This window comes from Mauremys reevesii, linkage group 17, assembly GCF_016161935.1.
Source record: "Mauremys reevesii isolate NIE-2019 linkage group 17, ASM1616193v1, whole genome shotgun sequence".
NCBI lineage: Eukaryota > Metazoa > Chordata > Testudines > Geoemydidae > Mauremys > Mauremys reevesii.
This window is the reverse complement of record NC_052639.1, coordinates 4852503-4874486: the sequence shown is the minus strand read 5'-3', so window position 1 is coordinate 4874486 and position 21984 is coordinate 4852503. Positions and strand designations below refer to the sequence as shown.

General features: G+C 44.8%; 1 protein-coding gene across 1 annotated transcript in view; it reads left to right on the top strand.

Moving 5' to 3' along the window:
• The first annotated feature begins 300 nt into the window (after nucleotides 1–300).
• Nucleotides 301–21984, top strand: part of PSMD11 (proteasome 26S subunit, non-ATPase 11) — a 30161-nt gene continuing 8477 nt past the window's right edge. The window contains exons 1-9 of the mRNA XM_039504236.1: nucleotides 301–452; nucleotides 5571–5672; nucleotides 11636–11760; nucleotides 16049–16120; nucleotides 16439–16496; nucleotides 16942–17136; nucleotides 18481–18625; nucleotides 19025–19085; nucleotides 21399–21461. Of these exons, the coding sequence (XP_039360170.1) occupies nucleotides 362–452; nucleotides 5571–5672; nucleotides 11636–11760; nucleotides 16049–16120; nucleotides 16439–16496; nucleotides 16942–17136; nucleotides 18481–18625; nucleotides 19025–19085; nucleotides 21399–21461 (912 nt within the window). The 5' untranslated portion in view covers nucleotides 301–361. The remainder of the gene's footprint in view (nucleotides 453–5570; nucleotides 5673–11635; nucleotides 11761–16048; nucleotides 16121–16438; nucleotides 16497–16941; nucleotides 17137–18480; nucleotides 18626–19024; nucleotides 19086–21398; nucleotides 21462–21984) is intronic.

The following is a 21984-nucleotide window of genomic DNA, read 5'->3' as shown; positions in this document are numbered from 1 at the left end:
ACCAGCACCCCACAGAGCCCCTCTCACCCAGCCCCATACCAGCGCCCCACAGAGCCCCTCTCACCCGGCCCCATGTCAGCGCCCCACAGAGCCCCTCGCACCCGGCCCCATGTCAGCGCCCCACAGAGCCCCTCGCACCCGGCCCCATACCTGCCCCCCACAGAGCCCCTCCCCTGGCCCCATGTCAGCGCCCCACAGAGCCCCTCGCACCCGGCCCCTCTCCCCCATCTCCCGTTACACCCCCGGGGCAGCCCGCGCGCAGGGCCTACAGGTCCCGGCAGGCCCCGCGGCGGGAAGGGGCGGCGCTCCCGGCCGGCTCGTTCCGGCCTCGGCGTGAGGAGCGAGCGAGCGAGCGGCTAAGATGGCGGCGGCGGCGGTGTTGGAGTTCCAGCGAGCCCAGTCCCTGCTCTCCACCGACCGCGAGGCCTCCATAGGGATCCTGCACTCCATCGGTGAGCGGCCCGGGGCCGGGCCCGGCCCGCGGCTCGCAGCCCGCGCTCCTCGGCCCGGCGGCGGCGCGGGGGAGCCGTGCCGTGTCCTGCTGTGCCGGCTGCTGACTCACCGTGGAGCCGGGGGGCGCAAGGCCGCAGCCCGCGGGAGGGGAAGCGGCGGGGCGGGGGGAGCGCGGCCCCGTCAGCCCCGGGCCCCTGCAGCTGCTGAGTCACGCTGGGCCCGGAGGTAGGGGCAGGGCGCCCGGCGCCGGGCCCGCTAGGCCCTACCGGGCAGCGCGTGAGGCTCGGGCCCTGGGGTCCCGGCCCGGCGGGGCTTTGAAGAGGCCCCGATCTCCGCTGCCGGCTGGGGGGCGGCCCTTCTGCTGCTGCTGTCGCTCTCCCCCTGGCAGGAAGGGGCAGCCCCCCCCCCCGGGTCAAGCCAACGAGGCCCGGGGGGTGTGTGACCGGCTTTTAGGTGCTGTGACCCCCCAGCTCCCCGTGGTGTAGGGCACTCGCAGGGTTTGTCCTGGTCTGGATGAGACTTGGGGGGTGACCCTGCTGTCAGCTCGCTCTCCCGGGGCACAGCGCCCTCCCTCCCCGCTTCCCTTCAGCTGACGAATGAAGGGACCGAGTACGAGCTCTAGCTTTGCTGTTCTCACTTTTACATAAGAACATTGTCTCCCCACCGTGGGGTCTGTGGGTCTGGTTTCTGCGGCGCTCTCAGTTGCGGGATCTGGGGTTGAGACTGACCCGGGGTTTGTTTCTGGGTCACTTCCACCCACTGCTTGCTGGCGTAACGTGCTCTGAAGTGCAACTGGCTTCTGAGGCTACAGTTGATTGTGTGTAGTTATTGTTGTGCTACAGTCCTGTTAGGGAGTATATACGGAGGGTGCTATGGCCAGATCTTGGGTTATTGTGCAGGCAGGAGGATGACAACATCAGCTGATGAGTAATCTAAATATAAGAGGTGTGTGGGAATGATTGGAAACAGCAGCACTTGAACCCAGGGTGAGAACTGCCCTTGCCTTTCAGTGCTGGCCAGACTTGCAGTTGGTTCTGTGTAGGGGGAGTGAATACAATTTGTGGATTAAGCACTAATGGTTTAGAGAGCATTTTTTTCATAGTGTGCAAATTTAATTTAAGAATTTAGGTAGGGAGCAGCTGCTGTTTCGCTGCATCGCTCCCCTTGAATGTTGCTATGCAGCTCATGCTATGGTGGCATACCGTAAAACGGAAAGCGATACAATTCTCATATTGGAAAAGTCCATGAACACTGCTTCACACTGAGAATCATGAACAGTGCGTCCCAATAGCAACCAGTGAGAATTCACTTATATGGTCTGTTTAGGGGTTTCAGTAGTTTCCATCACTGTAGCATGTAAGTGCTATAGTAAGTTAGGTCAGCAGAGGGAGGTCTGCGCTAGTTGTCTAGTGTTTGCCACCCTTAAGGCCTAAGCAGCTCTACTGGAAGAATGTTTTTCTTATATAGTATAAAATATAATGCTACTTGAATTGCATTTTAGGGTACATGAATGTTTCCCAGTGTAAAAATAACCTCAGGTGAAAGTGTTGGTAATTGTGAGTGCTAAACAAAACACACATAAAAACAGTTGAACTGGAATCCTAGGTTCTGGCTGAAGAAGTACTACAGAAATCTTCAGTGTAACTTTTTTTGTTTCAGGAATCCACTTTGTTTTTATTTGTGCTACCTTCTTACTTGCAACTACAACTGTTATGGGGGACTGTCTCAAGGATTTAGCAGTGTCAGGGACATGCCAAAATTGCAAAATGGAGCAGTGGTCTAGTTATGTCAGGGGACACCCATGTTTAATTCAGGTCCCCAGAATGTATTTGTAATGTAGATCATGGGATGGAGAGAAAAGAAGCCCTAGAAATGAACAGCCAAACAAATTACCAAGAATCCGGAATTACTAATAGGTGACTTATTTCTGAGTATAGGGCTTTGAACAAATACTGGTGCTATGTGTTTGGCAGTTAAATGTCTCCTTGGCTACTGTATAATATCAAAATAGACCTCTCAGATGGCTATTCTGCGGGTGGTGAACTACATATTTAAAAAGAGACTGTGTAGAAGAAAACACACAATAACAATATATAATATGTCTCGTTATTGCATTGGCGGCCTTGGGCAAACAATGAGGTCCACACTGTAAACTAAGTAATATACACGTTTGTGTGGTCTGATTTTAGGGTTCGAGTTCCTGAGAAGCTTGCTTATCCTGTGATGTTAACTAGAGATGTGACACACTAGTTAATTACTGCTTGGCACCTTCCAGGTCTGTCAGACATACCTGTTACTTCTTGTCAAGTCAGCCCTAGTAAAAAGTAATAGTTTGTGGTACCATTTTATAGAATCATAGAATATCAGGGTTGGAAGAGACCTCAGGAGGTCATCTAGTCCAACCCCCTGCTCAAAGCAGGACCAAACCCAACTAAATCATCCCAGCCAGGGCTTTGTCAAGCCGGGCCTTAAAAACCTCTAAGGAAGGAGATTCCACCACCTCCCTAGGTAACCCATTCCAGTGCTTTGTTATCCCCTGGTGAGGCCTCATTTGGAGTACTGTGTCCAGTTTTGGGCCCCACACTACAAGAAGGATGTGGATAGATTGGAGAGAGTCCAGCGGAGGGCAACAAAAATGATTAGGGGGCTGGAGCACATGACTTATGAGGAGAGGCTGAGGGAACTGAGATTGTTTAGCCTGCGGAAGAGAAGAATGAGGGGAGATTTGATAGCTGCTTTCAACTACCTGAAAGGGGGTTCCAAAGAGGATGGATCTAGACTGTTCTCAGTCGTAGCAGATGACAGAACAAGGAGTAATGGTCTCAAGTTGCAGAGGGGGAGGTTTAGGTTGGACATTAGGAAAAACTTTTTCACTAGGAGGGTGGTGATGCACTGGAATGGGTTACCTAGGGAGGTGGTGGAATCTCCTTCCTTAGAGGTTTTTAAGGTCAGGCTTGACAAAGCCCTGGCTGGGATGATTTAGTTGGGTTTGGTCCTGCTTTGAGCAGGGGGTTGGACTAGATGACCTCCTGAGGTCCCTTGCAACCCTGAGATTCTATGATTCTATGATTTGTTATCAACTGAGAGATGTGACAAGCTATAGTAGACTATTTTTTATTTTTAAGGCAGTGGGTATTTCTTTTACTATAATTAGACCACCTGTGCTGGGGAAAGCAAAATTACTTTGCTTATGATACTGAGCATATTAAGAATAGGAGTACTTGTGGCACCTTGGAGACTAACAAATTTATTTGAGCATAAGCTTTCGTGGGCTACAATCCCACTTCATCGGATGCATGTAGTGGAAATGCATCCGATGAAGTGGGCTGTAGCCCACGAAAACTTATGCTCAAATAAATTTGTTAGTCTCCAAGGTGCCACAAGTACTCCTGTTCTTTTTGCGGATACAGACTAACACGGCTTCTACTCTGAAACCTGAGCATATTAAGTTACTGGGGCATAAAGTCTTGTCCCGTAGACTGAGAACTAAGAACTTCTGAATTCTAATCCCAGCTGTAGTGCTGGACAAGGAACAAGGAATCCCAGCTCTGTAGTCTCAGTCAAGTAAATCTCTTCATATTTCTGTTCTTCTGTTGCCTCATCTGTAAGATGGGGACACTTGCTTGTCTCACAGTTGTTGGAGATTTAATATTTGTAAAGCACTAAGTAGTAGCAAAAAGTATGAAATCTTTATGAGGGGAGACAGCTCCAACTTTTGCAACTGAGAGCCTGTAATGCCTGCAGTATCTGACATGCGAGTGCAAACAGATTAATTTCACAGCTTCATACAGCCTTAGCGTTATTTTTGTTGTGGAGCTTTGGCCAAGTGATTGCAACATTACACACAACAGCAGTAAAAACAAGGATCCTAACACCAAGCAATAAGTGAGTATTTTTTTACCCAGCTTGCAGGTTCTACGCTTGAGATGTCACCATTTAGAAGATGTCATTTATTAGAACACTCCATATGGTGCAACCATAGCTGCTTGTTTTAGAACAATCCTCCTTGAACAGCTAGAAAGGTCTTGGTGACGCTTTATGAATCTGAAATCTGACCTGTTTTCAGGACATGAGAAATTTTGTCAGCTAGATGCAACTATTTGTAAAGTCTAGATCGGGGTCTCAAACTCAAATGACCACGAGGGACACATGAGGACTAGTGCATTGACCCGAGGGCCGCATCACTGACACCCCCCCCCCCCCCCACTGCCTCTGTCCCTGCCCCCACTCCACCCCTTCCATTAGGCCCTGCCTCTTCCTACCCTTTTCCTCCCCCTGTTCCACCCCCTTCCCCGAAGTCCCCACCCCAACTCCGCCTCAGGGGGTGCAGAAAGGGTGCAGGGTGCAGCAGGGGGCTCCGGGCAGGGAGTTGGTGTGTGGGGTGCAAGAGGGTGAGGGGTGCAGGTCGGGGTGCAGGGTGCAGCAGGTGGCACAGGGCAGGGAGTGCAGGAGGGGTGTGGGATGCGGCAGGGGGCTCAGGGCAGGGAGTTGGGGTGCAGGAGGGGTTCAGGGTGTGAACTCCAGCCCGGCGCCGCTTACCTAGAGCGGCTCCGGGGTGGCAGCGGCGTGCACCGGGGCCAGGGCAGGTTCCCTGCATACCTGCCCTGGCCTCCTGTCCCGCGCTGCTCCGTTCCAGGAAGCGGCTGGAACTGTGTCCCTGCAACCCGAGGAGGAGGGGCTCAGGGTTCTGTGCATCTGCTGCTCTTGCCGCTCCTCCAGGTACCTCCCACGAAGCTCCCATTGGCCGCGGTTCCCTGTTCCGGCCAATGGGAGCTGTGGGGGGCGGACCGAAGGGGTGTGCTGCCAGCCGCTTCAGAGAGCAGCGTTCTCACAGCGCCACAGGGGGCAATCCCGCAGGTAGGCAGAGGGGCGGGGCTGGGTGGGTGAGGGAGCTTGGCAGGCCAGATGCAAGAGCCCCGCGGGCCGCCCCTGGTCTAGATAAATAACTGTTTTTAAGCTTTCTAAAGCTAAGTACCTAACATTTTGTATGTAATAAATATTCCAGCCAGATTGACTCCACTATTACCTGACACACTAGTTAGTTTCTGGAAAGAAGTGAAAAACTTTATGTAGATTCTGTGTTTTGATTGAAATGGTATTGTTCCACTTTCTTCTAGTGAAGCGCGATGTCCAGGAAAATGATGAGGAGGCAGTGCAAGTTAAAGAGCAGAGCATCCTGGAACTGGGGGCACTTCTTGCTAAGACTGGACAAGCGGAAGGTAAGCCCGGGTTCTGACTAATTGGAATTCTTGTAACATGCATGTACACCCAAGTTGATGGGTCTGTAGGGAGATGCAAACATAAGAGTAGAGCTGGGGTGGAGGGGGCTACTTTCTCTCCGTGAGTCTTTGAGATTTGGAAACTTTTTGTTTTCCTGTTCTGAAGTTAATCTTCAATTTTTGCAAACTAATAAATCTTTAAAAAAACAAACAAAAACTAGCCCCTTCCTCATCCCCTCCCGCCCACCCTGTTCCCCCTTTACACTGAAGACTTTTTAAAAATAAACTTACACTTAGCATAAACTAACCAGTTCAACATTAAAAGTTGATTTGAATAAAAAACTAAAACTTTTCCTTGAGGAAAATGTTGAAACGGGACACCTCAAGAATTTAAATTATTTTTCAAAAGCTTTTGAATTGGGTGATTGTTTTGACTAATTAACATTTACTGATTGGAAAAATGTGTTGGAAAATTCCCAACCAACTCTACACAAGAGAAGGTGTGACAGGCTTTCTTTTGGGGATGTATGAAAGGAGAGGAATGGGTGAAACGTCTCTAATCAGTAATTGTTTGGTTCAGTTATTCCTATCTTTAGTTTCCCTAGAAAGTTCTAAGATAGCATGCTTCTTACAGTGAAAGTTCAGCAGTATTTTGTTGGAGAATAATGATCTTGCATTTATTGAGCACTTTTCATCCAAAAGGACTTCACAAATTGATACACAAACTGCAGACAGAGCTCACTCCATCCACTGCAGATGTGCAGCTGTAGTGTAGCCAGGCAGCAGTTGAGCCGTGTACAACTGTAATTCAGGACATATTGTGGAACATGTGCTTTTTTTTTTTTTAAACACACTGAAGTTGTTTGGAAAGTGTAAGTGAACAGAATGTAATTAACCAAGTTGGAGTTTAACTCTGCTGTCCTGGTCAACACTTCAGTCTCTTAAAAAGTGCTGAGGGGTCTTAAAGAATAATTGATCAGTTTTAGATCTGTTCTAAAAGTCAGATGTTCTATTCCCCACTTACATAAATAAGTACATATTTTGGCTTTTTCGTTTATATGTTGGTACTAAATTAGTTATGTCTGGGTATTCTAGACATTTGCCACATCCTGATTTGCAATTGAACGTAGCTTGTGGCAGAGTGGATTGTTCCCAGTGTTGCCCTAAATGCAGAGAAACTGTTCCTTTCTGAACTGGTAATTTAAGATCACGCCAATACAAAATTAGTTCCCTCTTTTAAAAATAAAGCAGAGTTAGTTCTAGAGAGAATTGAATAAACTGTTCTAGGATTCATAAAAGTTGGAGACAGGAGACTTTACAAACAACGTAATGCACTTTGGGTGACTCCCTAGGATGGCTCGTTAAGGGGATTACCACCAAACGAAACACTTCTCAGTTGAGACTAGTACTAATTTTATAAATTGGTGCTTGATTGAAAGTTGGGATTTTATGTACCAGATGTCCGCTAGTGAGGACAGTAAACCTGCTACAGCAGTGGTCTCAAACTTTTGTACTGGTGACCCCTTTCACAGAGCGAGCCTCAGAGTGCGGACCCCCCCTTATAAATTATATATTTAACATCATTATAAATGCTGGATGTAAAGCGGGGTTTTGGGGGGATGCTGACAGCTTGTGACCCCCTGAGGGGTCCTGACCCCCAGTTTGAGAACCCCTGTACTACAGCAAGGATGCTCTGAAAGATTGGGAAGGAAGAGAGGATTTACTAGCACTCGGAGAAGCTCATTTAGTGCATGCACCTGGATCAGGACAGGCTGAAGGTTTTGGGCTTCCCAGGGCTCTGCTGGGAGGTGGAGGTAGGAAAAAAGAGATGATGCCTCTTTCTACTCCCCAGCCTGGTGGAAGTGACGCTGCCACTTTTTCTGTCATCCGCTGTGTGAAGATAGCAAAATTGAAAGGGTGTGTGTAAATTGTCGTATCTTGTGCCTTCTTCCAGGTCCTTTGTACATAAGTTACACTAACTTTTACATCAGGCTGGGGTAAAACACTCCCTGCAGTCTAAGGATCTACACTTAGACCTCTGAATTTGACCCCCACATTTCTGTTTTGCTGCCTAAAAACAGTGACATTTTCAAAAATCTCATCAGTTTCATTGTGTTATAAACAGCAGGAATAAAACTGATTAGATTTATAAATTTTGCTCTGCTACTGGTATTTTCCAGAGGGAATTTTCCTCTTGTCACTGGTATTGCTCTTCAGTCCTCCCAAAAGCCTTGGTGAAAAGAGGATTTTAAAAGCAGACAGGGAATTAGTTATAACTACTGCAAAACCGATTGCAGTCAAAGATTTATAGCATTTCAGCCACACTGATTGACTCCCCCAAATCCCCTAAGGATCAAAGCTTCCTAGTTTCTTGACTGAGAACTCAACACTGTGCTATAATGTTTGTGTAGAGTCACACCCAAAATGTCTCCAGTACTACAGTCGGGAATGCTATGCAAAGTTCGCAGCATAAATTCTAGCGATTGGGATGTCTCCTGCAAATTTTGGACAGGAGAATTAAAAATTAAAAATCCTAGGGGTGGAGTGAGGTGATCTACAGAACCTTTCTTCTCTAGGAAATTAAGTTCACAGACACAACAATCGTTTAGGAAAGGAAGGTAAAGCCTGATTTGGTAGGGCTTGAAAGTTAGAACTGTCTCTCATGCCACTAAACTGCTGTTAACATGAAATAAATTGGTAATCTCTTCCTAAAGAACAAAGGTTCTTGTTACAAAAAGCATTGCTGCAATTGACCCATTGTCATCTGTCCTGGCAGAGGCTAAGAAATAAACTGGCATAGGGACTAACTTACCCCTTCGTCAATCCAATCTTATACTGTTGCTCATCGCCATAGGATTGTCATTGTTCCCTCAGGTCAGGGATTTGGTGAATGGCTCTGTAGTGTGTGTTTGCCTTTTTCCCATCACGGAGCAGCAGACTTCATGGCTGCTGTTCAGTTGTCTAGGGCTGTCAGTCACTCCCTCCTTACCAACACTGCACTTACTTAACAAGTACTACAAATAGTTAGCAGTAATTCTAAGGGGAAAGACATTTCTGTTGGAATTCGCAGCTTCTTGGTATGAATTTATAATCCCTCAGCCACAAGTTAGTAAAACGTCTGGATTTACTGTCATGCTCCCAGTGACTCAACATTTTAGGCCTCCATTTGCATCATATCTCTAGTGAAATAAAACTTGGTGAGTTACCAGGTGGGGTTGGGCAAGGCTGTTTAAATCAGGTGCTATATTTATGTTTAACCTGAAAATCCTGTTTTTTTAGGAATTTTGGCCTATTAGCATTCTGCATCTTTATGCAGACCACCTAGGTTTGAGTTGGTCCTGGCCAGCAGGGGATGCTGCAGAGGCATTGTGCCCAGGAGATGAGGTAGTGCCTTGTGTTACTTGAGAAACTGATGGATTTTGAAGGGAGGGGAGGGGGTTTGAGAAGACAAGAAATTATTAGCTAACTTAGTCATATGACCCAAAGCTAAGCAGGCAGGATCATGTCTGGAGGGAAATGAGCCTTGCCTGATACGTTCAGTGGGAAAACACTAGTGTCTTCATGCCATCATTGCATCTTAGGTGTCACTTCAGCCTATGTGCTCCCTCCTCCTAAATCCAGCGGGCAGATCCAGAGGCAGCCCTTTGAACTGCAGGAGGGAAGATTGTTAGAGGTTTTATTCTATATCTGGCAAACTTCTTATTTGTTGTGGCACTGGGAGAAAAGGCCATTGTCAGCTTGTTGCTGTCGTGATGGGTTGCATTCGTTATGAGACAAGCCATTGAAGAGATGTCTTTGCCTTCTCCCTATAATGATAAGTACTTTTACCTCTCTTAGGGGGCGTATAAAGTTTAGGAGCTTTCAGTGGAATCATAGATTATTAGGGTTGGAAGGGACCTCAGGAGATCATCTAGTCCAACCCCCTGGCTCAAAGCAGGACCAATCCCCAAATGGCCCCCCTCAAGGATTGAGCTCACAACCCTGGGTTTAGCAGGCCAATGCTCAAACCACTGAGCTATCCCTGTGTTTTAAGTGTTTTAAGAATGAATGCCACCAAAATCATGGCCTGTGAAGTAGCAATAACGTTATTTGTTTTATGAAAAGGCCACGACCCTAATGAAAATTCCTGGTCACTGTAGATTCAAACATAGGAGAAATTCAGTCAGTAATAATTCCTAAATTGGAAGGATCTTGAACAAAGTGATCTCAGGCAGGCTGGGATTATGAGATTAATTGCTGCTTTGTCATGCTCCCCATGTCAGTCCTAGCAGTGCGTTGTGAACATACTCATGACTTGTTGTGCCCAAGTATTATTACAAGATACAAAAGAGCCTGCATTGAACTTGAAGAGACACTTAAGATTAATAGGTTTCATTTGTGAGAAAATGATCTGCTTCCCATGCATGGAAATGGTAACACACCACCTTTACCAAGTGGGATAGAATACTTTTAAATTAAGCATGGGATAGAATTCAATATGGTAATCTCATTTGTGATGTAATTATTGATTAAGGGTTTAAAAATAAACAAATGTGAACTCCTCCAAAAGTATGATGAAACAATCTACACGTTCTTATAGAGCTGGGAGAATTTTTATGCAATAACACAATATAGTAATACATACAGTATTAAACTAGCTGACCTCCTGAGGTCCCTTCCAACCCTCACATTCTATGATTCTATGAAAGAATATTGTTTCTTGACTATCTTTATTGGACTCCCACAAAAACTGAAATGTATGGGAAGCAACAAGAACTTAATACACTTTGTATAGTAATTTCAATAAAGAGATTGAAAAAAAGAACCTTTATCCAATTCTTGGATTTCAGTTTTCTCCTTTTTGGTTTAAAGTAAGAATTGTAAAGTGATTATCTGGTATCTTAAACAAATTGTGCAATCGTAATGTACTATTGATAGTCTATAGCTGTGCCATTTTGTACTGTCGTCCTGTCAGATTGGGTGTGGTCAGTACCTGACGGGGGAGTTAAGATTGTGCAGGAAATAAGGACACACTTCCTTGAGTGTTGAGCCAATGCCTTAGCATTCTGCTAGGGGGTGCTGTGCTGCTGGAACGTAATCAGACACCAGGACAACTTGTCACTCTAGATCCCATTGTGATTATTACAAGAGCAGAGCTGTTATGAGTCCTGGCAAAATTCTAATGGCTCTGCCTTCCTAAATCCTCCTTCTCTTCCTTTCCTAAACTGATGTGGTGTGTGCAACATTGAATGCTCTTGTTGCCACATTCCATCATAGTGTAGGATTAAGTGATCTGTATTTATAGCCCATATCTGTTGGGGCTTCACTACGCTAAGTTGAGATGCACTACATAAGTGTAAATTAAGATAAACTAATAAGCAGAGCAGAAAATGAGTTTACTGGCAAATAAGTTAAGATCTAAAACAATGCACATGATAGAAAATGTATGCAGAATTTCATGTTCATAACTATTCTTCCTGCTGAATGTATATTATGTTGTGAATCTGACCGGTCTCTTGTGAAGGTGGGTGAGGGAGGGTACATTAAAATATTAAACAAGAGCAGACAAAGAAAACGCTTGCATTACAAATTCCATTGCCCCTCTTTTCCAAAAATCTCAAAGCACTTTTCAAATATTAAGAGCCTTAAAACACACTTGAGGTAAGTATTGTTATATGCTTTTATAAATAGGCAAATTGAGTGGTTTGCCAGAGGTCCCATAATCAGTCTGCGTCAGAGCCAGTAATAGAACCCAGAAGTCTTGGCTTCCAGTCTCTAGTTAACTACTATACACTCCTCCTTGGGAATCATTTACCACTGACTTACAGGAAGGCTATACTGTTTTTCAAGCATTGGTATAATAAATATTGCTGTGTGTAGACCTAGCGAGTACCCAGATTGCAATATAACGTTAGACTGTTGTGTGTCGTCTTGTTTGAATACCCAAATGTTGTTCTTTCATGGCTCATTTGTCCTGAATACAGAACTTGGAGGACTTCTGAAGTATGTTCGACCGTTCCTGAATTCCATCAGCAAAGCAAAGGCAGCCCGTTTAGTCCGATCTCTCCTTGATCTGTTCCTTGATATGGAGGCAGCTACAGGACAGGAGGTGAGACCCATTGAATTTAGACAGGAGTTCATTCCTCAAAGGCTGACAGCACTACTATCTGATTTGTTCTGCTGTACAGTGAAGAATCATTTGTATTGTAACAAGACACTATGTAATGCATCTGCTTATATTCCAGTAATAAAATATTGGCTACTCTAAATCTAATTCATGCATCATTATGTAAACTGAAAGAAATTACTGGATTTTCTAGAAGCCTCAATATGCTAGGAATGAAGTAATTCTTAGCTTGGACTATCTAAACTTCTGAGAATCATGTTGCTTGCTACTAAAATTACTAAAACTGTACATTTATATAGTGTGATCAGGGTGCAGAATGCTTCATGAGGTGCAACATACCTGCTCCAAAGAGCTCAGTCTGTAGGTGTAATATGTCACAACACGTGACCAGAGTGGTGAGTGCCTTAAGGCTGGAATGGTTCATAGAACAATTGGGTTTTATAAAAGTTTTAAGAAGGTGGATGGAGTTTGGTGTATATTACTTACATCTTTCAGCATATGATCTCGAACCCCATAGTGCAACACCTCTTTCAGGCAAGTATTTCTCCATACTACAGATTGCTCAATTGAGGCACAGTGATTTTGCCCACAGTGGCAGAGCAAGGAATGGAGCCCAGGAGTCCTGCCTTTGTTTCCATGGATGACTCCATCAAGCATAGTCAGTCTCTATTTAATGTATCTTTCATCTTTTGCCTGAGGAGACTACCTCAGCCAAATAGATCTCACCAGTAGGAAAGGTTTCACAACATTCAGTCTAAATTAAACCTTTGGTTAAGTTTCATCCCATTTGTCTTAGCTCCCCAGGCTGGGTTTCTTGGGCAGAGTGGCTAATTCAGGCTGTTTTAGGATGTGTGTGCAACCAGCTTATGAGTATCCTCAAACTGGGTGACTGTAGATTTTGGTATAGCTGATGCTTTCTGCTAGTGTGGGATAGGAAGTGAGGATGCGGGGGACTGGGAAAAATCTGAGCAACTTTTATGGAAAGCCTAGTACACATGTTCAAATAGATGGAGAACTAAGTCCAGAAAGGAGGACACAGTGAGAGGCAGACATCGCCCTGCCGATTAAGCTAGCACAGTACCGTAGCAGCATCTCCGAGTAATGCCTGGGAGACATCACCGAGTTCAGTCAAAATATTCAGCTCCAGACATACTCGGGAGCCAGTGCTTAATTTGTAATGAAAGAGGTGCCAGGGCATAGGCAATTGCTCAAGCAATTTTTTTTTTTTTACTTTCATAATTGATGCAGCAAGCCCAGAGGTGCTGGGGCTATGAACTGCCAAGCCTAGAGGTTAAGCACTGTTGGGAGGCAAGCCACAAAATAGCTTTGTACAGGGAAGAATACCACCGGGACTCCAACAGTAAAAGTATTTTATTGGTGATTCTTTGCAAGCCAGAAGACGCACACTGTTTGACCCCAGGATGGTAGAGTCTGTATGATTAGCCATTAGAAAATTATTTATAAGCAAAATATGCTTGATAGGGAAGAATAGAGAAATGAAACCCTATGATGCCAGTTGCATAGTCATCTTAGAGATCAGGACAGGGAATCAAGAAATCTAGATTCTGTTCCCAGCCCCTCTACATATTTGTGTGACTGACAAAATGTCACTTCTCTGCCTCCTTTATCTCTGAAATAGAGATGTTGAAAGGTTTAATGTTTATGAAGTACTCTTGGATGGAAGGAGCTGTAGAAGTGCAGAGAATTTTGAAGTATTTTATTAGTGTACTGTAGAGATCATTTCAGAACTACAGAAACACTACCACCTCTTTGATGGAATATGGTAGCTGCGTTGCTGCTCCAGAGCTATTTGGCAGGGATTCTTGGAGGGGGAAGTGATTCTTGAGTTGAAGTTCTGGTTCTGATACTTTATCCTCCTCTGGCCTTGGGTAACTCATATAACTAAGGGATTGAAAAACTTCAGACTTCTACAAGCCAGAGGCCCATATAATTTGGGGTACTACTAGCAATGGCCTGTGGCAACGCCTCAGTGAGAAACCCAGTGACCCAGATTCCAATTGCTACGAAGGGCAGGGATTGCTGATCTTGGATACTGCTCAGGGGCACCATCCTTTGTCTCAGCCGCTGGCTCTCGCTGTGTATGATTAAACTGGGCTGTTGGAAGAGAGAGCTTGCTTTCTCATGTGCCAGAGCCTCTTGCCTGCTGAGGTGGCTTCTGCCCTCCTTTAGTCTCCATTTTGGGAGAACTAGGAGCAACAGTAATAGCATTGGAGCCAGGAAGATATGTTAACACTTGGGATTTTCTTCATAACCATAAGCTCTAGATGCTTAATTTTCTGCTCTGTCTGTGGCAACACAGACCATGGGGAGTTCCTCTTCATTTGTCTTACAGACAGGATGACACCTCGGCAGTTGCAGCAGCAAAGAATCCTGTGGCACCTTATAGACTAACAGACGTTTTGCAGCATGAGCTTTCGTGGGTGAATACCCACTTCTTCGGATGCCTCGGCAGTTGTCTGGCTGTTATTTTGTGTCCTCAAATTTTGTTTGAATCAATATAGTTAGTCTAAAATAATGATTTTAAAGGAGAAACACCTCAACTGTGCCTTTTGCAGCAGTGGGCTTACCTGTGGGAACAGGTGCATTTTGCTCTCACTAGGAGAAACCTCCACTATTGCAGCAGAGTGAAAATGTCACATTTCACTTGTGGTGTAGTTAGGGTGACCAGACAGCAAATGTGAAAAATCGGGCAGGGGTGGGGGGTAATAGGAGCCTATATCAGAAAGACTCCAAAATCAGGACTGTCCCTATAAAATCAGGACATCTGGTCACCCTAGGTGTAGTTCTGTTGCAGCTACAACAGGCTTATGCTAGAGAGAAACTCTTGCTTATCCTCTGGGTTTTTTAAATACATGTAATATACAGTAGCAGACAGTGATTAGCAGTCATGACACGAGGTAAATTAGTGATAATAAGTAGTTTATATTCTAAACGTAGCCCTTTTATCTCAACATTCCCATGAGGTTATAACATCTAGACAAATTAGAAGATTGGGCCAAAATAAATCTGATGAGGTTCAACAAGGACAAGTGCAGAGTCCTGCACTTAGGACGGAAGAATCCCATGCACTGCTACAGACTAGGGACCGAATGGCTTGGCAGCAGTTCTGCGGAAAAAGACCTAGGGCTTACAGTGGACAAGAAGCTGAATATGAGTCAGCAGTGTGCCCTTGTTGCCAAGAAGGCTAATGGCATTTTGGGGTATATAAGTAGGAGCATTACTAGCAGATCAAGGGACGTGATCATTCCCCTCCATTTGGCATTGGTGAGGCCTCTTCTGGAGTACTGTGTCCAGTTTTGGGCCCCACACTACAAGAAGGATGTGGAAAAATTGGAGAGTCCAGCGGAGGGCAACAAAAATGATTAGGGGGCTGGAGCACATGATTTATGAGGAGAGGCTGAGGGAACTGGGATTATTTAGTCTGCAGAGGAGAAGAATGAGGGAGGATTTAATAGCTGCTTTCAACTACCTGAAAGGGGGTTCCAAAGAGGATGGATCTATTCTAGACTGTTCTCCATGGTAGCAGATGACATTACAAGAAGTAATGGTCTCAAGTTGCATTGGGGAGGTTTAGGTTGGATATTAGGAAAAACTTTTTCACTAGCAGGGTGGTGAAGCAGTGGAATGAATTACCTAGGGAGGTGGTGGAATCTCCTTCCTTAGAGGTTTTTAAGGTCAAGCTTGACGAAGCCCTGGTTGGGATGATTTAGTTGGGAATTGGTCCCACTTTGAGCAGGGGGTTGGACTAGATGACCTCCTGAGGTCCCTTCCAACCTTGATATTCTATGATTCTATGATAAATTCATGCCTTCTGCTTGGTTCCTGCTACAGTCCTCATTTTACAGAAGTCACACAAGTTTGACACACTTGAGGTGGGATGTGCATTAAGTTGTACCTAATGTGAGGCTATGTTTTGGCTATATATGATCCCAAGGTCAAGGCTGATTGAAACATACAGGATATGTATGTCATAATTGACTGTGTTGTGAAATCTCTGCCTCTGAGGTAATTGACTTACACCCGCGCCTCATTTCAGTAAGGTTAGTATTAGTCTATAGCAGATAACTTGGTATTTAGCACAGGCCTTTGGACCTATATGGTAAGAATCAGCACCAGCTTTTTTTCATTTTATTTTGCTTGTCACTGCAGTGTACAGAACAGTGATCGAGTTGTTTAGGTTGGATGATCTTCCTGTAATAAAGAGAATGGAAGAAGAGGGTTTAAAAATTTCTTTTTGTTCCCCCCTAAGGTCGACCTGTGCTTAGAGTGTATTGAATGGGCCAAATCAGAAAAGAGGACTTTCCTACGCCAGGCTCTAGAGGTATGATGTGTGTTTGTAAAAGCCGAGAGCTTTTTTTTATGTTCCCCAGCTCTGTGCACATGACAGGGCAACATGATTATTCTAAGATTTGTTGCCCTTTCTGGGGCAACTTGGACAGATTGTTCTTGGTGGGAGAGTATTTCCCCAGTTGTGTTTAGATCCAGCAGAGCTTCCAGACAGCATTTGGAATTAGACAGTCCAAAGCAGAACACTAACATAGCCAATAAGTGCAAATTAATGAGAATACCAAGTTTCATTTTGCAAAATCTGTTACCTTTCTCTGACTTTCCTCACAGCAATTCTTTTTCTCTTCTCCAGGCAAGGCTGGTGTCTTTGTACTTCGATACAAAGAGATACCAAGAGGCATTACAGCTAGGTAAGTTGCCACCAGGTGGCAATAGTTCACTGCTTCCAAATTAAAAATGAGGCTGATATGGGGAATGATGAGTTGTATTATGTACGAGGACACTTTGACCAGTCTAGTAGGGACCCAAAGACGTTACATTCTCAGTGCTGTATCAAATCTTCCATCTTAATAACTGGTCTCCTGTCCCTAGTTCTTTCATATCCCACTTTGATCCAAGACTACTGTACTCTGGATCCAGACTGAACTGTTATACTTCCCGTCCTTCAGTTTTTTTCTTAGAATCACACAACGTGGGCATGAGCACCGTGGGCTCTTCCAGGCACTGAATGCATGTCTGAAAAGCAGCATTACTTTGGGGAAGGAGCTGTTGTCCACAGTGATCTTGATTTGCTCCCACTGACCAAAGAACTGTTTGGAGCAAGTTACAAATGCTGCCGTTCATGTCTCTTGCCAGGATCTCAGCTCCTGCGGGAGTTGAAAAAGATGGATGACAAGGCTCTCTTGGTTGAAGTGCAGCTATTAGAAAGCAAGACCTACCATGCCCTGAGCAATCTGCCAAAAGCAAGAGCAGCTTTAACCTCTGCACGAACTACAGCCAATGCAATCTACTGCCCACCCAAACTGCAGGCAGCACTGGACATGCAGTCAGGTAAAGCCCTTCAAGAGAAGGGGAGGTCCAGCATCAGTGGACTGTAATATGGCTTCTCTGTCTGAAGTGACCGATATGGGTACTTCATGTTACCACTACCTGAAAGGGGGTTCCAAAGAGGATGGATCTAGACTGTTCTCTGTGGTAGAAGATGACAGCACAAGGAATAATGGTCTCAAGTTGCAGTGGGGGAGGTTTAGGATGGATATTTGGAAAAACTTTTCACTAGGAGGGTGGTGAAGCACTGGAATGGGTTCTCTAGGGAAGTGGTGGAACCTCTTTCCTTAGAGGTTTTTAAGGTCAGGCTTGACAAAGCCCTGGCTGGGATGATTTAGTTGGGAATTGGTCCTGCTTTGAGCAGGGGGTGGGACTAGATGACCTCCCGAGGTCCCTTCCAACCCTGATATTCTATGATTCTAAGAATTGAAATGCTGTCAATATGATCCAGTTTGCAAACATTTGAGGTGCTCACAACTGATCTAGATAACTATTCCTCAACCCTCTGATCGCCTCAGTTTGTACGTGGAGACTCATGCTTTCTTAAACCACTTTCATTGCTGTGATGTTTCTGCATACACATCAAACCCCAAAATGAGTGGTTTAAAAATCATTAGATTTTAAAAATAAATTTTAGGGTTTTTCTTTGCCTCCTGGGTGCACTTGGGTCATATTTTCAAGCTTTCCTCTGCAGCCGTAAGGCCTAGAAAGTCTTTAAATGAAAGGTTAGAATGTCATGTACTCACTTGACATCAGGAGCTGGAACTTTAAGTAAAACACAGAATACCATGAGACTCAGACTAAAATCTCACAGGTTGGCAACAGTGTAAGCACTAGCTCTGCTGCTATTTGTTGCAGCTGCAGATTTCCCTAGTTGAATCTGGGGGTAAATTCATGCAGCAGTTCAGTTGCTCGGAACCTCTGTCTGACCAGGCAAAACTGATGAAGCCATCATTGGTACTGATGAGCGTGGGAAGATGCCTTCAGCCTGCAGTTCCAGTGGTCCCATAACTTTTCTAATGTGTATCATTTGGAGAAGCTAGTACTGTAGACATTGTCTAGACAGACAGAGGAGGTGCAACATATGTTTCAGCACTTCATTGCTTGTTTTATCTTGCTAGAACCACAGCTTTTGTGCGGGTTTTTCTGAGTTTGCTCTCGATCTGTTTTACTCGACGTGGAAGAGAGAACTAGGGTTTAGAGGACTTCAGGAATGAGTGAGTTTAAAGGAAAAGTATCCCTTGCAGTAAAGTGCGACATGCAGTGTTAGGCAGCCACACTTTCATCTGCCTCCAGTTGAATGCAGAACTGAGTTTGACTTCTGCCTGTTTTTCCCTCTCTCAACAGGTATTATCCATGCAGCAGAAGAAAAGGACTGGAAAACAGCCTATTCCTATTTTTATGAGGCATTTGAGGGATATGATTCAATTGACAGCCCAAAAGCCATCACTGCATTGAAATACATGTTGCTGTGCAAAATCATGCTCAACACGTAGGTGGCACATAGGTTGTGGGAAGAACACTTACATTGGAACAGGAGAGGAATTGCCTATTCCAGTCTCATAGCTAACCACACAACTGAAGCAACCACACTCAGCCAGTGCTGCTTTTTTTTTTTTTTAAACCAGAGCTTCTGTTTCTTTAATATTTGAGCCTTGTAATCTCGTGTCTCCTGGGAATGCTCAGGTTCTCACTAGAAATTAAGTCCAAGACATTTTAGTTTTATAATGGAAAAGCTGAGTGAGATGATTTTGATGAGCACTTATGTGGAGGCATGTGAGAGTCAGGAAGTTTGAGGCTTCAGTTGGAAAAGGTAACTGTTAATACCTGTGTTTAGAAGCACAGTGACACTTGTTGAGTAAATGCTCTTTTCCTTCCCTTCTCTCTCCAGCCCAGAGGATGTGCAGGCGTTAGTGAGTGGGAAGCTTGCTCTGCGGTATGCAGGAAGACAGGTATAGAAAACTCTCTCAGCCTTTCAGTTTTCTTTCATTAATTGGTGTTTGACTATTAGCGGTAAATGTGCCCCATGGTCTGTGATGGGATGTTAGCTGGGGTGGGATCTGAGTTACTACAGAGAATTCTTTCCTGGGTGCTGGCTGGTGAGTCTTGCCCACATGCTCAGGGTTTAGCTGATCACCATATTTGGGGTTGGGAAGGAATTTTCCTCCAGGGCAGATTGGCAGAGGCCCTGGGGGTTTTTCACCTTCCTCTGCAGCATGGGGCACTGGTCACTTGCTGGAGGATTCTCTGCACCTTGAAGTCTTTAAACCACGATTTGAGGACTTCAGTGGCTCAGACACAGGTTTGATGCAGGAGCGGATGGGTGGGATTCTGTGGCCTGTGTTGTGCAGGGGGTCGGACTAGATGATCATGGTGGTCCCTTCTGACCTTAAAATCTAGGATTGTCTCTCTCCCTACTTCAGCTGAGGCTCTGGCCCTTTGTTAGTTCACTTACTGCGTTAGTCTCTTCACTGCTTTCCCCTGTATTGTTAAATGCTGGTGTGGGTGCTGGTAGGCCTGATCCTGTAATGGAAGCAGAGTGCACTCAGCACATTGATGTAGCATCTTGCAGGCTTGGGCCCAGCATGTACAGCTGAATTGTGTAATGCTTTTGCTTGTCTTAGCTCACTTTGAAAATCCCTCTTCATTCAGAGAACTGAGCAGTTCTTGAGAGATCCAGAAGAGTATAAGGCGAAGCTGAGCAGCTAACATCTTAGAACAAACAGGATTTTTCTACTGAAATGAAACAGTTTGCAATTTCCATGTAATTCTTTAAATATGGAGGCCCTTTCTTCAAAGCAAGTGTTTGCCAAGGCTCTGGCTTAGTCTTAAAATAACTAATCCATCCATGGTACACAGGAGTGATCCCGCAGTAACAAACCAGCTCGTGCTTTTAATGAGGTGTAGGCCGAACATGGGACTAAGCCAGGAAGTCCTAAAGTCTGATCCAGGCTTAACCATTGACACCTTCTGTGGTCTTCATGAATCATGTAACTAACTGTTCTGGCTCCATTTCCACATCTGCTAAAGCCCAGGGGATGATGAGGGCTAGCTAAGAAGAGGGTTGTGGTAAGCACTGATTATTGAGCAGATGAAGTACCCATTTCAGAGAGGATGAATGAATGGTGTCTTGTCTGTACCATATTTCTAAATAAACCCTGGTCTTTCCTACCCAGCTAGTGTATTGGGTTGCTCCATGTTCCATTGCATAAGATACTGCTGGATACTCCTATTTGTTGTCTCTCCACCCGTCCACCCCTCCCGCAAAAAAAACCAAAACACAATCATGGTATCTGAGCACTTCAAATATTACTTCCCGACCTCACAGGGGGATGTTATCCCCATTTAATAGATGGGAAAATGAATTGCGCAAGGCTGCACACTAAGTTAGCAGAAGATATGAGAACACGACCCCATGTCCCCTGACTTCCAATCAGTGCCCTAACCACTAAACTACACTTCCTTTCTAATGCATCTATGCTGCCTGAATAATGCTGATTAACTTGAAAAGTAATGTTTCCAGCTTCCCCACAGTATAAAGCATCCGTTTGTTTGGGAGAGTCTGCTGAAATGTTCTCAATTAAGTGGGATTGGGAGGGAGTAAAGCACATTGTTAAATCATGATGGGGTGATTTGAAAGTCTGAATCCTTGCAATATGCCAGGCCTAGCAAATCTTTACCAGAGCCATTTTAGCTCCTTATTAGTACTGATCCTCAACTCTAACACGCAGGGGAATGTTTCAGTCCTTGTTTCTGTCTACAGTTCTCCTTCCCTACAGTTACTAGGATGATGAGACATAAAAAATTCTCTCTTATGCAAGAAGTGCTTCCTGTAATACAGCCCATGTCACTCCCCTCTCCCCCCACCAACCTGAGACAGCGTAACTGAGGTGTGAAATGTGATTTAACTGACTAAAAATACCTAAATTTGCAGCGTCTGAAGGCAGTACTGAAATGTGCACGTTGCAGAACTGCAACTGAAGTTACTCCCTGCGTTCAACCTAGGCAGGAACCGCATCCTTTTGCTGCAGCTCTCAAACATTACAGAACTCCAGTCCTTTGTTAGCATGAAGCTGTTGTGATCCTAGGTGACCTGCAACTGTTGGGTTTTTTCCTTCCTCTGTGGTCAGCTGATGTTCTTGTTCTGTGTATATGGAATTAAACAGACATGAGACTTTGTTGCAAAGGGAACATTCTTCCTTTTTGTAGTTAAGAACTTTCTCTGTGCTCCAAATACTAGCACTAGCTCCATTTTCTCTTTGCAGACGGAAGCTCTAAAGTGTGTGGCACAGGCCAGTAAGAATCGATCGCTGGCAGACTTTGAAAAGGTAAGTGAGCAGGAAGACTCCAGATGGGAAGAGGTTGCGTTTCAAGTGTCGAGAGGATGGAAGTTTTAGTGCTCATGATGGAGCCAAGCTATGGCAGAAAGAATGTTCTTGTGGCATTTGCTTGAGTTGAAAACTAACTTCATTTTGACCATATTTGCTTTCCGTGAACAATTAAGTGGTCTAGTTCTAGCACTAATTTGTGGGAAAAAATTGAAGCTGGAATATTTACTGAAAGACCATTTTAAATTGCTTAGTTGATTGTAGCATTTGTGCTCTTCTGGCTCAATATCACATGATTTGCATAACAACACGAAGTTTGAAGCCTGAATACTCTTAACAAACCATTTGCTATTAATATGAAAAGGGAGGAAATTTGGAAACGCTGAATAATGCAAAATTCTCAAGAATTTACCAACAGAGGTGAAACATTATCACAGAGCAAATTCTTATGCTGAGAGACAGAGCAGTGGTCCTGCTGCTCTGTAAACTTGTCCCCTTCTCCAGCCAAGAGAGGGTACATCTT